Genomic DNA, 16,792 nt, shown 5'->3' with positions numbered 1-16,792 from the left:
CTTCAATTCACTGTCCTGCCACACAGTCGCAGTCTGTTCTGCCTTCAGATTTTTAGCAGTATATTCAGTGTTTAGTGTTTTCAGTTTAACATTTTCTTGTTATAGTTGTTATAGTTATAGTTTTATTTAATATAATGTATATATAGTTATACCATGGCGCTTTATGTACTCATGCTACGACTATACAACACTATAATAATAATGAGAAACCAAGCAATAAATTGATTCCTTATGAGGAAGAATTCGGTGAATGTGGGGAAACAAGAGAATCTCTTTTTTAAGAGTTCTTCAGGTTGTCTCACAGGTTACAGGGGGAGACAAAGATGTAGAGAGAAGAGATGAACATAGAAAGAAAGGACACAGTGTTTGAACTGTAGACCATCTGCACCTATAGGATGATACTGGGAGATGAATCATTCAAGGTTAATGGCATGAAACAGATGCACAGTGAGAAAAGGAGAGATCTGAATATCTTTTTCTTCGTTTTCTTAAATGTTTTTAATTTTCTTTTTTTTATTCAGAACAAAGTCCTACTCCCAAATATTTTCTTTTATTTAAAGTTTTAGAAAAGCAGAAGCTCTCTTTATTGTAGTACGTGCAACCAGGAACTGTTGGTGATATTTAGGCTTGTAATGAATTGTCATATTAAGACACTTTTAAAAGTCTGTGGATACTAAAACCCACTGTGCACATAATATGTTAAGTGAACTACACGCAAGGGGCTGATCCTTGTCTCTAAGGTTACCTTAACTTTTGATATGGACTATTTCCTTACCCACCTAATATTTTTAGTCGCTGTCTAGACACGGTGACTATCAACTGATTGATTGATTTATTATGTCTATTTCAGATCCTGTTACCCTGACAGACCTCGTTGTCATCCTGCTTAACATAATGTATAAACACCCTAGACCTCTGGACAGGGATTCCTCACACACAGGTAGGGCATGCATACGCACACGCAGGTATATAGTAGAATTTCAGCTTACTTATTGGTCTCTGTTCAGATAGGAGAATTTCAAATCAACTGCTGAGGTAGGTTAGTGACCCAGCGTATGAGATGGAAAAAGAACTCCTCGGGCCATATCTTTTATCTCTTAACCTTGTACTGAGTCATGTAGTACTTAATTTGTCTCCTTGAAGACTTTATTGCCCCATTCATTCTCATGAATTACGTTAGAGAAATGTTGGTCCAGTGATCAATATTGTTCCCCACCTTGACTTTGTCAGAGGGTAATCTCCTTTGGCTGAGACAGAGAGTCATGCTGACTAAGACAGATATTTATATTAATATTTTACCTGCTGTCTGATGAAGATCACATGAAGCATTCTTGAGATTGTATTTTGAGCAGCAATATGATACAGCACAGTGCACTCTGCGACAGATTTAGTCTCGAATGGAGGGTAAGATGTTTGAATTTAAAGCCCCATTAGGCTAAGTTTCCAGCTATAACACAAACATGACTTGTAAATCTTCACTTTTGTAATTTTCTCTTGTTACACAACATTGAACTCTAGTTATACGTGGCTTTTAATAGTCTTAGAGTTATGTGCATGTAGTATTAAAAGCAACAACACTCTTATAAAGATTGGTCCCAGGTATTCATTTATGATCCTCACAGACATCATCTGTGTTCTCTGTATCTTTGGGCATGTATTGGCATATATCAGAAATAAAGTGCTTCTCAAAAGCGCTTTACTTGTTCCACAGTTTGTTATGTTAGAGCCTTAGTCCAAAATGGATTCAATTAATTTTTCACCTCAAAATCCTACACATAGTACTCCTTAATGACAAAGTGAAAAAGTTTGCTTAGAGTTCTTTTGTTTATTAAAAATATAATAACAAGAATATACCACGTATTTAAGTATCCACAGTCTTTGCTCGTCACTTTGTTAAAGCGCCTATGGCAGCAGTTATAGCCTGAAGTCTCTTTGGGTATGATGCTACAAGCTTGGCACATCTATTTTTTATTGCAGTTGCTCCCATTCTTCTTACCACAACCTCTCAAGCTCCATCTGGCTGGTTGCATTAGTACACAGCCATTTCACAATAGTTCGCTCAAGGACATTCACACAGTGGTCCAGAAACCACTCCTTTGTTATCTTGTCGTCCTGCTGGAAAATGAACCTTAGACCCAGTCTGTGTTCAAAGCCTTTTGGAGTACGTTATCATTAACTATGTCTGAACATTTCTTCGTTCATCTTTCCCAGTTCCTGCTAACAAAAAACATCCACACCACCATGCTTCAGTGTAGGGATGTTATTGGCCAGGTGATGAGTGGCACCCGGTTTCCTCTAGACATGGCGCTTAGCATTCAGGCCAAAAACTTTTGTTTCATCAGACCAGATAATTTAGTTTCTTCGGGTCTGAGAGTCCTCCAGGTGCATTTTGGGAAAAAACTCCAGGTTGGGTGTCATGTGTCTTTTACTGACTGGCTACTGTCTGGCTACTATATAGGCCTGGTGGACCGCTGTAGAAATAGTTGTTCTCTTGTAAGGTTCTTCTCTCTCCATAGAGGAATGCTGAAACTGTGTCTGTTTGAGGTGAAACATGAATTTAAGCCATTGTGGAACAAGGCTGTGATATGAGAAAAAGTCAGTGGATATATGCATATCTCAAAATAGTGGAAATACAAGTTCATTGGCCACTTTGTTAGGTACAACTTGCTAGTATTGGCTTGAATCATCTTACTGACATGAAAGCGCCACAAAATGGTCATTGATTACATATTTAGGTGATCTAAAAGTGTAAACCTAGTGGGCAGATATAATCCTAGTGGGTATTAATGTAATTAGATGATTTCATATGCATTTAATTCAGCTAATTAATGTCGTTAAATGCATATTAATTCATTTACTTTCGGTAGGTTCAGACGTCCTGTCGCCCAGCACCCTTGTGATGGAGATGCTTTGGATGCTATGTGAACAGACAGAATGCGCTACAGAGTGTCTCTATCAGACTCCAGTTATAGAGAAGCTACTAACTCCTGTTATAGCGCTGCTCAGTGGACAGAAGGTCACAAGCATACCTACACGCACTCACACACACATACACACACATGCACACGCACACACACACACACACACACACACACACACACACACACACACACACACACCATTTGCAGATTACAAAAAAGGTTTTTGATTCATACAGTTTCAAGTGTAAAGTGTCCAACCATGACTTTCTACTCATAGTAAATAAGCATGTAAACTACTTTCCTTTTACATTTTTAGTGCAGTAATTTTCAAATGTAGACTTCTCATCTTAAGAGTAACATAGCTGTCCTCTGTGTAAGGACTTGTCATCGTTCAGCCTTCCAGAAAATGGAATTACAGAGGCTTTGGTTATGAAATGTAGTAGTTTTTTCTTCAGTTCCATTATTGTGAAAGATAAATGTGTTATTTCAGTGTTGAGTATCTGTTCAGGTGCCAATTTTCCTGAAGCAGTTGGTAATTTTGTGTGTTTATTTTCTGTGCTTTGCAGGCTGAGTTAAAGTCTCCTGCAGCAACCCTGAGTCTCATTGCAGATATTCTGGCTCGTATTGCAAACACAGACAGAGGATTAGCGCTCTTCTTATTTGAGAAGAATCTCGTCGCAGCCCACAGTGAGAGGTGAGATGTTGTGATTAAATTCGCAGCGTCGTTTTGTCGTTCTTGATAGTAATGAATAAATTACATTTTCCTAACTTAGCTGGAAGATTTTAATACAGAGTTAAATTTGCATAGCAAATCCTGCTTATTCTGCACCGAGAGCAGATTGGAACATGAGGCTGCTGCTGGTTTGTGAGCAGCTGGGGTTATATTATACTGCGTTATATTCTGTTGCCTGACAATGACTAGTCTGCACTGTAGTTTCCTTCAGTCTGTCCAGAAACACATTCTATTGTTGTGAATGACCAAGAATGTATTTGCCAACCACCTATGGCTTCACTTCTGTATGCTGGCTCATTAAAAATGTGAGTGTATGAAAGTGCTTTGGAGACCTCCAGTGTAGGCATGTAAAGCCACAAATTGAGATTGCTATACTTACAATCTAAAAATCCCATGTTGTGGCTCTATAATAAACATTGTCTTTTTTCACCCTCGTCTGCAGAACCTTTGCTGCTCATATCATCGTACAGTTCACCCAGAGGCTGCTCGACAAGGAATTGCCATCGTTGTGTGAATCTGATATGCCCCATTCATTATGTGGAGCCTTTATTTTAGTTTGTCGGCAGATGTACAACACCTGCGAGGGTCTGCAGGTTCTACGACCCTACGGCCTGCACAAAGCTTTAGCTGCTGTGTGGAAAAAGGTACATGTAACTCATTTGTGCTATTTGCAGAGACTTTATTATTTGGCGTGGAGCTATTATAGATTCAAAGATTCAGGATTCAAGATTCAAAGTGTCTATTGTCATGTGTTCAAAGGAAAAAAGGCATTTCTTTGTGCAATGAAATTCTTTCTTTGCTGTCCACCCACAGATGCCGATTAATATATACAATAGAAATAGAACAGACAAAATACAAATAGTACAAATAAATAAATGAAGACAGAAAAGGAGACAAAATATTGAAGTGTGAAACAGAGATGTGTGCAAAAGAGCTATAGCTTAATAATTAATACAGGTTAATTATTATTACTGTTCAAAAATAGTTCAGCTGTTCAAGAGTCTGACAGCAGTGGGGAAGAAGGAGTTGTTGAGTCGGGATGTTCTGGATTTCACACTTCTAAACCTTCGTCCCGATGGCAGAAGTGTGAACAGTCCGTGTTGGGGGTGTGTGGGGTCTTTGAGGATGGAGGCAGCTCTCCTCTGGACTCTGTGATGGTAGATGCTCTGCAGAGAGGGCAGCAGAGTCCTGATGATCTTCTCTGCAGTTGTTATTACTTTCTGCAGGCGTTTGCTGCAGTGATGCAGCTGGTCAGCGTGCTCTCCACAATGCAGCTGTAGAACTTGCTGAGGATCGTGGCCGACATACCAAATTTCTTCAGCCTCCTCAGGAAATACAGCTGCTGCTGCGCCTTCTTAACCAGCTGTGAGGTTTTCAGTGTCCAGGTGAGGTCCTCAGAGATGTAGACGCCCAGGTATCTAAAGCTGCTCACCCTCTCCACTTCAAGGCCCCGGATAAACTGCGGCTGGTGAGGCCTCCTCTTCTTCCTCGTGTCCACTATCATCTCCTTTGTCTTGTCAGTGTTGAGGGTGAGGTTGTTGTCCTCGCACCATGACACCAGACCGGCCACCTCTCTCCTGTAAGCCGCTTCGTCCCCTCCAGTGATGCGACCGATCACTGCAGTGTCATCTGCGAACTTCAAAATGATGTTATCTTTGTTGGAGGTGACACAGTTGTGGGCGTACAGGGTCTAGAGGATGGAACTGAGGACGCAACCTTGTGGAACTCCTGCGTTTGTAATAATGCTGACTGAAGTCCTGTTGCCGATCCTGACGGACTGGGCCCTGCCAGTCAAAATGTCCAGTAGCTAGTCACGTAGGGTGGGGTGTAGGCCGAGTGTTGCCAGCTTGCGAGTGAGTTTGTGTGGGATGACAGTATTGAAGGAGGAGGTGTAATCAACAAAAAGTACCCTGATGTATGAGTATTTGTTTTCCAGATGGGAGAGGAAATAGTGAAGGGCAGCAACGATGGTGTCTGACGTAGACCTATTGGGCCGGCAGGCATACTGCAGGGGATCCAGAGTGTCTGTGATGTTGCTCTGGATGTAGGCCAGCACCACTCTCTCAAAACACTTTTCAATGATTGGAGTGAGTGCAACTGGTCTATAGTCATTCAGGCAGGTGGCTGGGCTTGTCTTGGGGAGAGGGATGATGGTTGTGGTCTTGAAGCATGTGAGGACAGTGTTCTGGTTGAGGGAGAGGTAAGAACCTCTGCCAGCTCATTGGCACATGCTTAAAGGGCCCGTCCCGGGATGTTGTCTGGTCCTGCTGCCTTACGGGGGTCGATCCTCCTCTGGGTTTTGTGCGTCTGGTCTATTGAGACCACTGACGGGGGTGGGGGTTGGGTGGTCTGGGGGTTCTGGCAGGTCCTGGTGATCTGGGGGGTCTAGAGGGTCTGGGAGGTCTTGAAGCGGGTGTAGAATGCATTGAGATCATCCAGCAGACCGCCTACAGAGCTGATGGTGCTGGTGCTGGTGGTGGCCCTATACTCTGTGATGTGCTGCAGGCCTTGCTACATCAGGCCTTGCCATCCAGCTTCTCTCTGTACTGCCTCTTAGCCACTGTGATGGCTTTCCTCAGTCCATACTTCGCAACTTTGTACTCCGTCTCATTTCCTGATCTAAATGCGAGAGACCGAGTACGCAGCATGTGTCGTACCTGACTGTTGATCCAGATCTATATATTATTATAGAATAATATATGTAAGATTACAGTAGTGGATGCTCATATTATGGGCAACCAGTCAGAAGAATGTAGGATTAAAAGGAGGATGAATAGCTCTGTAGAGCTGTAGGGGTGCACCAAGGCCCAGTATAAGACAAATGAGGATTAATTTGAACTTTGAATCATGTGAAACTTTTCTGCCCAAACACAAAATCATATGTGTTTGGAAATAAACCAAACTCTACACCAGCTTTTCTTTAATAAATCTTGCTTTGGTAAAGGGAACAGTTTATAAACACAGTGTAGTGGGTTTTTTTGGATCACAAATAATACAGCAGTGCTTTACTGTATGAAAAGTGCACTCAAGAATTTCACATCCTGCTGTTTTGCTGACTTGAAACAGTTTAAAGAAATCCATTTTATTTCATCAAACATGTTTTTTTTATTATTATCTCTTTTATAAGAGAGACTTGACCCAGGTAGCAGATAAGCTACATGTCATAAATGCAACACATAAAACATTATACAAATACCCACAACAAAAAACAGTAGTGTTGTATAAGGAAACCAATCACGTCTTCACCACAATGATACTGCCTTCAAAGTTAACAATAGATGTCGATTTTTTTCATTTCCAAGATGTGATTTAAGAAAATGCTGTTTTCCCAGATATATGTTACTTTTAGAGTATAACTGTAAATATAACAAATCCAGGAGAAATTTGCTTGACTAACTGAGCCATGACTGGATAAGAGATGATGGCCCAACTCAGTTTCTGAATCTTTTATCTAAATATGTAAAGGAGGGGTGTCTGTATGTAATGATCAGATCCCTGGCTAGAATATTTATGCTGTATTTCATTTACTTGATGAATGCCACGTTCTCGCTTTATTCAGTCAACACAGCTTGAAAAGCACCATCATTTCATGCAAATGGTGGGAATTAACTAACCTTTGTAATGTGCTTCATTTAGTTCTTGGAATGGTGTTTCTGACTCGACACAGCATCAGTTATCTTTAATCTGCAGTTTGTGTTTCAAAGCTAAACTAGAAAATATGCAAACAAAAATGAAGCTCTGCTGCAGTTCATTTACAGGGGCGTCATAGAGAAGGTTTCAGTGGCGCTGTTAGCATCCCTGGGTTTTTGTCCCAGTATGTTGAGTTTTTGGTTGCTTTGTGTATTTTCCGGGTTTTTCTTTATGTATTGATAGTCTAGAGTTTTGTTACCTAATTCTGCTCTGTGCTTTGCTTGTATTCTACTTCAGTTTTGCCCCCTTGTCTCCTGTCCTAGACTCACCTCCGTAAAGCCCCTGTAAATCAGTATAATCTCCATGTTTGGTTACTTTTCTGACTCTGTGTCAGTTTGTGTTTCTGTGTTCCTTTGTTTGTCTAGTTTCTGTGTCCTGTCTCCCCAGTCTGTCACATCTCATATGTAACCAGTAAATGATCGAATCCAGTTAAGTCTGAGTTTCTGTTTTTTCTATTTCGGTTCCTGAGCTCCAGCAGTAAAGCTGTCTGAGTTGAATTCGTGTCTCCATGTCTGCATTTTTGATCCGGAAGCTATCAGCCACACCTTGACGCATAACAGGCAATCTTTCTGCCAAGCTGCCCAGTGACTGGTAGTGCCTCAGTAGCTGTGAAAGCAGTTCCGCCCCACAAGCTACCTGTTTATTTTCAAAACATCTGGTATAAAAATTAATGTGTATGAGACATTGTTTTATTACTTTATTACTGTCACAAAATGGATTGTGTTCCTTTGAAAGTCTCAAACGCATGCCCATATTTGTTCAATGGAGAAACAAAATGCAGGTTTAATCCTGACTGACAGTGGGATCAGCTGATGCTCCATGTTTACTCACCTTCTTGTTTCATGTTAAGCAAATGAGATCCTGGTGTTTAGAGCACTTTTTCAGTCTGTCAAGAACCAAGTAAACAAATGAACACATTCTGTGGGATTTTGGATTGCTTAATTATTTATTTATTCGTTGTAATTTAAGGATGTAAATGTGGTCTAATATTTCAGGTGATCCTCATGTTCACAAACTCAATTTAATATAGAGTAATTAAAGTATGATTAAAGTATATTGTGTAATAATACTTTTTTTAAAACTTTATTTCTAGACCAGCTCGCTGTCAGAAAGGGTTCAGACTCCAGTACCTGGAGCTGGCGCTGGATCATCTACCCAAGAGCTGCAGAACATGTGAGGCCGCACATCGTAAAATCCAACTTTAAATAATTTAACAAAATGTCTATATTTATTACAGCAATGAATGAGGACACCATCCAGTAAAATACAAGAGTATTGGAGTCCAGCGGTATTTAATCATGTCTTTTTTTTCAGTGTATCTTCAACAAGAAGCAATCTAAATAAAATACTATAGAACACCATGTAAAATCGAATTGTAATACAATAAAGTGACTCTATAAAATGAAATTGCCCGAAGAGTTTAATAAAGCAGTATGAAACAAACTAAAAATGGATAACTAAAAGTAGAATAAAAACAACATACACAGAAAATGTCAGATGATATTAAATGGCTCACATTAAAGTACAGTGGTATCTAAAAAAATGTCTTTATGTGTAAGGAATTGACTCCTAGTGATTTTAATATTGTGTTTCTTGCAGTGGGAGGACAAAGCACCATCATTTTTCTGTCTTTCTTGTTTGTGAACAGGCTCATTTGGGAGGAGACATTATTGGACAGTCTGTTGAATTTTGGTGCCACTCCAAAAGGCCTTCTGCTGCTCCAGCAGACAGGAGCCATTAATGAATGTGTCTCCTACATGTTCTCTCGCTTTACCAAAAAACTTCAGGTAATAATGTACTTAACTGTTTGTAATTAATTTGTAATTGTCCTGCTTGTGTTTCCATCATACTAATTATGTACAGTAGTGTATCTCCAGTTTGCGCGCATTTTGATTGTGTTAAGCTTGAGGTTTCCTGAGCCAAATGCTCTGTAGCAGCACTCTGCTGCACATTAACACAACTACAGTATATAAGAGTAGCCACGTGGATGCTGCCAAATTCAAATGTAGTCACTGAGAGGCCAAAGTGTAGCAGTGACGAGATCAAGTGGGCTGTTGGGGAGTGGCATTATGAATTGACTTGCTCCATGAGATTCAAATTCCTCCAATCAAAACGGTGCCAGCAATGCAACGTCAGATTTAAAATAGCATTCTTTAAAAACTGCACGTGGTCACAAAACGAGTCATTGGGTTATAAAGGCACTGTTAGTAGTTTGAGGTTATCGTCCTGCTTTCATCAGGGTGGGTTTTCATGTCCTGATAAGCACTGCTCATGACATAGTTACATTAATGTTTTATTGCATTTTATGGAAATCCTTTGGCAGCCCTTATTGATCCTATCAAAGTGCCAAAGTAATTTCATGCCTCTCAGAATCTTCCGGGTCATGCTGACTTGAGTTAGAGAGATACAAAATGAATAATCACTGATGAGACAAAAAAAGAGAAAAGAGTGATTATTGGAGTGCGTACAAATATTTGTGCAGAAACTATGGATGCACATTGTATTAAGGATTTATGTTGTATTATTCCCTATGCAGCAGGCATAATCTTTGTCAGCTTTATTCATTCTGCTGGCTCATGTCATCAATATCATAATTCATTCTTCACAAGATGTGGTAATTTGTTGATCCTGCTCCTCCTTAAGGCCACAATCATAATTCCCGAGGACTCCTTAGTATTCACAGCACCCTGCTCGACACTGAAACACACTTTCTAAGATTCAAATTGTAAACACACATACACTCAGGCTTGCTGCAAACCTTAGCTGATCCCCTGTGGGCTTAATTTACCGCCATTGTTTACGCACTACTGTAATTGCTTCTCTAGTTTAGCATTTCAGTTTAATTATGGCATGTAATTATATTTTGTCTATTTTTAGTTGTGGCATTGTGTTGTAATTAATGAACGGCCTGCACACTCCAAAATCAATTTACAATTTGATTTCTCCACAGCATGTTTAGCTACATTATGTTGTGCCTTTCCAGAATCCTAGATTTACTTACACATCTCCCTTTATCATACATTAGTACTATATTTGACCTAAACCTTTTCCATCCTTTTTCCAAACACTCATTCATTTTTTACCTGATGAGCAAAAACTACAATAGTGAAAGGCTGAAAGATTTCTAGGGGTATGAGATTTCTGTGTGTTTTCTGTAGGTGAGCAGCTGCGAGAAGTTTGGCTACGGGGTGATGGTGACACAGGTGGCAGCAACTGCTCCGGGAGTTGTGGCTCTGCACAGTTCAGGTATTAATGCAGTTACTTGGACACAACAAACACTTGTCAGCTGTGATGCTCAAGGCTTATATTATAAGTTGTTGTTTTTGTGTTGTCGGTATAAAGGAGACTTCAGGCAGCTTAGGGAGAAATGTATTTGTCAAACTGTTTTTGTCTGGGTAAGAAAGAGTAAGAAGAGGCGTTTTCTTTTTTTTCTTTTTGTTTTGGAAGGATTAAGATGGTGTGTGATGTGAGCATCATTCAGGCAAGAGAAAATGTGATTTTGTTGTCAGCAACACATTTACAAGTAGCATGGTGAATCATAGATAAATGGATTCACATATCAGTTGTATACTGATACTAGGTGTATCCATATGCAAAAGGCTCCAGGAAATACCGTACTCTTGTCAAAAGAGGCCAAAAAATGAAGCCAGTGAACAAATATTTTAATCCTGCATTCTTTCTATGGGCCAGAAGGGGCGACTCAACTGGTTATGGAAAAACAAAGTCTGATTTCTTATCAGCCCTTCACATATAACAGCACCGCTGCGCTCTGAAACCTATTCTCTCTAATGACTTTAGCCACGCAAGAACAGTTCCCTGCTGTGTTGAGCAGCGCTGGCTGTGGAGCACTCATGTGTTCCATGATGTGACATACGTTTGTGCCTTCGATAAAAAGGCTGACTGACAGAAAGAAGGATGACCTCAAAAAGTGATATAGTCCAGGCAGAGCTTACAAATTATGGGCCGTTTGCTAAGCTTTCTATGTGAGAGAGCCATTCTGTAAGAAAAAAGACTCTACTGCTGACTTGATCTATGACCACTGAAAAACAGTTTATGATTTCCATCACTATTCAATCATTGAATTTTTTTGTAACATTACCTTTTTGTAGATAATGTTAACCTTACAGTCAAAAACAATACTTTAAGGAAGGCCTGCAGTGTCATTTAGAAGTCTACATTCACCCCCAGCTTGTCACCAAGTCCCAAAGCATCTGCTTGAGGTTTCAGAACTGGACTTCGCTAATCAATGGGTGCTGTTAGGGGGCTATGTCCTTGTTTTATATACAATACAGTACATTCCCTGGGTTATACAGCACTGATATGCAAAGATTAATTGTATATCTGTAACTCTAGAACTGCAGTACTTGCAGTTTTCATAGTTTAAATTTGTCATTGTACTCTGTTTGCATATTCTTCTTCTAAGTATAAAATCCCTTTTGTTATATTTGTCTTGTTAATTTAACTGAAATACACTGAAAATTGCTCACAAATTAATGTTTATGTGTCAATACAAATGCAGCTTTTGTTGCTGGGAGCTTCCCGTGATGCACTGACTATTTCTTCTTCCATGATACTAATGTTATGTCTTTACTTCGTCATTTATGTACTGTAGTGTATCCCCAGTTTTCCAGTGAGGGCTGCATACATTTTGGTTGCATTAATGTTTTTATCCAGCTGTTACGTGCAAGCTTGAAGTCGCTGAGTCCAATGTTCTTTAACAGCAGCACTCTGCTGCACATTTAAACAACTACAGTGTAAAAATATAGCCAATCAGAAGCTGCAAAAATGTAGTTACTGACAGGCCAAAGTGCAACAGAGAAGAGATCAAATGGGATCAAAGTGAGTGGCATTATAAATTTACTTCCTCCCTGAGATTCAAATCCTCCAATCAAAACAGTGCCAGCAATGCAACAGCAGATTTAAAATGCCATTCTTTAAAAGATCGCACACAATAACAAAGTCAGTTGTTTATTTATTAAAGCACTGTTAATAATTTTAGTTGCTGCGATTTAAAATAAATGTTGGTACAAAAAATTTCTCCATGTTCTGTCTCAGGCTTTATACGGGCCCTGGTACTAGAGCTGTGGTCTGTTCTTGAGTGCAGCAGTGACGACGTCAGAGTGGTCCGTCCCAAACCAACTCCCATTGACCCCATAGATAGGAGCTGCCTTAAGGTATTGTGTGTGTGTGTGTGTGTGTGTGTGTGAGAGAGAGAGGGAGAAGGAGAAACTTCCTGGAGCCCACAATGCCCCAATTTTTAGATATCTACATAATAGTACAGACACAGATCTCTTAGAAGTTTTGCTTTTCCATCATGTTTTTAGCTCACTGGTTACAAAGGTGTTTAAATTGATTAAAATTAAATTGATTCCAATTATTATTAACCCAGGACTCAGAATAGTGGTCCATGTGTTGCTGTGATACCAGCAGCCATGTAGAAAATTCACTTGTGAATATTCATATTTAAGAAACTGGCAATAGTGATTTTGTTAACAAGAAAGGCTTTTTGCTGATTGGTTTATGGGTGTCTGGGCAAATAAGCCTTACTTTCATAAGACTGCATTTTTAGTTATGTTTTTGGCAGAATTTCTCTCAGGAAAGCTTCAACAAGCTCCAGCGTGAGCCTGTCTGTGTGTGTCTGATGCTTGGCCTCTGACAGCAGCCAAGTCATCTCTCTCAGAGAGACTAGCCAAGTGAATACGGACAGCCAGTGATGTGTAAACTGTGTCCTGCCACAGGCGACTTTAAAGTCTGCCTTATCAGTGGGTTATACATATATGCTGAGGTCAAAGGAAAACTAAATATACACACACCAGCACTTTGGTGAATTAACTCGAGTCTTTGCTTTAATCTGTGCTAAGTACAGTAGGAGGTTTGGTAGTACATATGAAGATAAGTTCACACATGCACAGAAACATCAGAAGACACATGAAAGTATAGATATTTCTATTTTAGAAAAAAAAATCCATCGTATCTTGTTTTTTTCTTTACGTTTCTTTGAAGCTGTTTAATATAATCTAAGTTGTAGCTCGTTTGTGCAAGTGTCTCTCTTTTTTTCCTTTGATGCTTTTGATGATATGTTTTCCCTGTTCTACCAGACCCAGTGAAAAATGCAGGGAGCTTTCCTGTAGTTTAATATTCTTCAGGCTGCAATAGGTTTCTGCTCAACCACTCTGCTCAGAATATATGTCTTATTCAGTTTTGAGAGTGTGGTAAACCATGTTTTATCTTTGCAATCATAAATTCTTTTTACATTTTGTTTTGCTTTGAATACTACAGATATTATTTGTCATATTATCGGTAGTGTTTGTAGTTGAATAGTGTTATATTATTATTATGTGTTAGGATTTGATCAATCCATGACGTGCACAAATGCATTCACAATGGTCTTTAAAAGCAAATACATTTTTTCTCTCTAACAGCTGCTGTATTTACTTTCCTCTTCAGTCCTTCCTGTACTTGGTCAACCTCCTCTCCTCTTCCCAGTCGGTGTGGCAACTGCTGGGCCGACAGTCTTTGGCCAACAAAAGCGAATACACCCTGAGGGAGATGCCAACCTCCATACCTGTAAGTGTTTTTCTTCTTCTTCTTTTCCACACACTGCAGTTTTTTTTTGTCATCCATCTGAGGGCATGTTTGCACTTTTTATTTGGCCTCCAAACACCACCCACACATTTGTTTTACTTCAAACGCATTCAAATAAACCCCCCTCACACTGAGACTGATATATGTTCTCCACCTTACACATTGTAAATTCCCACACTGTTTTCGTTTTGCACCCTAACCGCTGCATTCTTGTTCAAAGCCTCTCATTTTACTCCACAGGATTTGATTGACAGACTGATTGCCGTGAATTCGGATGTGAAGATTCATTCTCTCTTCCGCTACGAAGAGAGTCACACATTCGGCCTGAGGTGGGATTGATATTTTTTTTTTCATATTACTTAACATCAGTGGGGAAGCACACGATATCGGATTATCACCTGGTGACTGCACACACACTTCAGCCTCTGGCAATAGGAGACTGGCATGGTTCTTTATACTTTGATTACCCAGCATTGAAAGGCTGATGAAAGGATTTCTCTGGATAAGAGAGAAATAAGCTGGGCTGTGTGTGTGTGTCTGTGTGTGTGCTTGTGTATTTCTATGAGAGCAGTGTGAGAAGGGTGGTGAAGGAGTTGAAGAAATTTCTATAAAACGAAAAGGTGTTTCAGATTTGATTTTAGTTTTAAGGTTCAAAGTAGAGATTGGCTTGCAGTAAAGGCTGAAGTTAATACTGAAATACTGAGCTGAGAGGATTTAATAATGCCAGAGAAAATCTGCATTTTGTATCTTATGCGCTAGGTATGCATTACAACAAAGATGTGTTGTAAATGTGTGTGAGGAGAAATAAAGCCGTGTGTCTGAGCTAAAGAATGCTTTGGTCGTTACATACCCTGGTACATGCGTGTCTTTGCACAGTCCTCCGATGGCAGCTGTGCATCCCTTTTCCTTTTTAAAAGCTTTGTGAATCACAATAGCTTCAGCTTGTTTGGAGTTTCGCTGACTCACTCTGTCTGTGCCTGTCACTCAGCCCACTCCTGCTAACATCCTGAAGCAAACTGAAAGGAACAAGATGCTCTGTTCATTTACCACCTAGACTGATGGAGTAACTGACAAACTCTGTGCTCTTCAGTGGCTTGCTAAATTTGGTAAATATAGCCCTTTGCCTATAATCTGCCATGCTATTATTTAGTTACTAGAGTACTTGCTTTAAATCAGTGACTCTCAAACGTTTTCTGGTCTGCCCTACTGCAGAAGCTAAAAAACTTCAAGGCTTTTAATCAGTGAGCCAAAAGAATACATGTAAATGGTAAATAGTCTGGTTCTTATATAGTCCTTTTCTACTCTACTCTACAACTCATTCACCCATTCATGCAAACAGTTCTATACTTTCTATGCATTGCAACTTGGAGTTAGTATCTCGCCCAAGAATATTTTTGCCTGCAAAGTGGAGCAGCCAGGGTTTGAACCATTAACCTTCCAATTAATAGATTAACTGCTCTCCCTCCTGCAATAAAGCCAGCCATGTAGTAATATGTGTAGTATTGAAGTTTAATTTAAGTAAAATAATATCCAGGATTATAGTTATTTAAGCTGCTTTCACTACAAATTTCTGCTCTGCTCCACTTTTGGGGCCTCCCCCACAGTTTGAGAACCACTGCCTTAACCAAGCAACATCTGGAAAAATGTCCTATGTTATTTTGTGCGACTAAAGAGAGCAAGCTCAGTGTTCTTTGAAGTTATGCTCATTAATTGTTAATTAATTGTAAATGTTTGCTTGAGAAATTTGGACAGTAAAAAAAATCAATTCAATCATCAAAATATCTCTAATATAGGAAGTAAAGGCATCTTAGGTAGTAAAGGTTTAAAATATACACACACACACACGCACACACAAACAATTAAACCCAGAAGGCTCATTACTAACACATCACCTACAATGTGACTGCTTCTGTTTTCATTCGATCTTCTGATTATCCTTTGCCTGAAGGGATATGACAGCGTGGTACATGAATTGTGCTTTATTGATCCCAGAGGGGAAAATTGCATCACTAAAGCAGCATTTACACAGGAGGACACTCCTCTGATTAATAAAAAAAAAGTCTATCAAAGACAGAAAAAAGTAAGAATAAGAAGCATAAAAAGTGGCAGATGAGCATAAAAAAAAAGTTTTATTATATTGTTAGGGCAAAATATATTTAATACAGAAATAGTGCAGTATACACATTATTTATGTATAAAATACACGTGAAAATGTCAGCAAAAGCATGTGAGAGGCATTTGAGATAAACAGAATAAAACCATGTGTGAATAAGGGAGAGAGTGAGCTTTTGATAGTCATTATGTAAATGCAGTCTTTTTAGAATTTCCATTTAACAGAAGAATACATATATTATATAAAGTGTTTTCGAATGTCTTCTGGTCATGTCATTGCAATGGCTGATTTTCTTCATCATTAAGTTCTGATCAGTAAAGAAGCAGAAATGACAGCTCAAGTTTTATGTGATATCATGTAGTGTGGTTTGGTCAGATTTAACTGATAGTGGCTTGGCAGCAGTTAATCTACAGCTATGACTGCATGAGATCACAAACTGACACCTGTTTGCTTCAAAGCTGCTGGCAAAAACCATTTATCTCATTAAAATGGGTTTATATAGGATTTTTGTTAGTTACAGTAGGAATCTGATGTATCTGTGTTTGCTCACCTAGTTTCATATTAATGGAGAGAAAGATGATATCAACAAAAAAATTTAAATAAAAATGTTATTATCATTGAGAGAAATCAATATTTGATCCCCAAGCAAAACATGATTTAGTACTTGGTGAAGATACCCTTGTTGGCAAGCACAGCAGTAAGATGTTTTCTTATATTTGGTCAACAGGTGCCCATTGCTACGGGCCATTC

General features: G+C 39.3%; 1 protein-coding gene across 3 annotated transcripts in view; it reads left to right on the top strand.

Annotated features, from left to right (window-relative positions):
- Nucleotides 1–16,792, top strand: part of tbc1d32 (TBC1 domain family, member 32) — an 89,915-nt gene that overhangs the window by 11,111 nt on the left and 62,012 nt on the right. For all 3 annotated transcript variants that reach the window (XM_042222737.1, XM_042222738.1, XM_042222736.1), the window contains exons 14-23: nucleotides 851–940; nucleotides 2,868–3,016; nucleotides 3,488–3,615; nucleotides 4,097–4,298; nucleotides 8,438–8,517; nucleotides 8,993–9,131; nucleotides 10,503–10,590; nucleotides 12,400–12,518; nucleotides 13,792–13,911; nucleotides 14,170–14,258. In XM_042222737.1, coding sequence (XP_042078671.1) covers nucleotides 851–940; nucleotides 2,868–3,016; nucleotides 3,488–3,615; nucleotides 4,097–4,298; nucleotides 8,438–8,517; nucleotides 8,993–9,131; nucleotides 10,503–10,590; nucleotides 12,400–12,518; nucleotides 13,792–13,911; nucleotides 14,170–14,258 — 1,204 coding nt within the window. The remainder of the gene's footprint in view (nucleotides 1–850; nucleotides 941–2,867; nucleotides 3,017–3,487; nucleotides 3,616–4,096; nucleotides 4,299–8,437; nucleotides 8,518–8,992; nucleotides 9,132–10,502; nucleotides 10,591–12,399; nucleotides 12,519–13,791; nucleotides 13,912–14,169; nucleotides 14,259–16,792) is intronic.

The sequence above is a fragment of the Haplochromis burtoni genome, unplaced genomic scaffold (assembly GCF_018398535.1).
Source record: "Haplochromis burtoni strain Fernald_Lab_line unplaced genomic scaffold, NCSU_Asbu1 Contig_93, whole genome shotgun sequence".
NCBI lineage: Eukaryota > Metazoa > Chordata > Actinopteri > Cichliformes > Cichlidae > Haplochromis > Haplochromis burtoni.
This window is presented reverse-complemented; position numbering and strand designations above follow the sequence as displayed.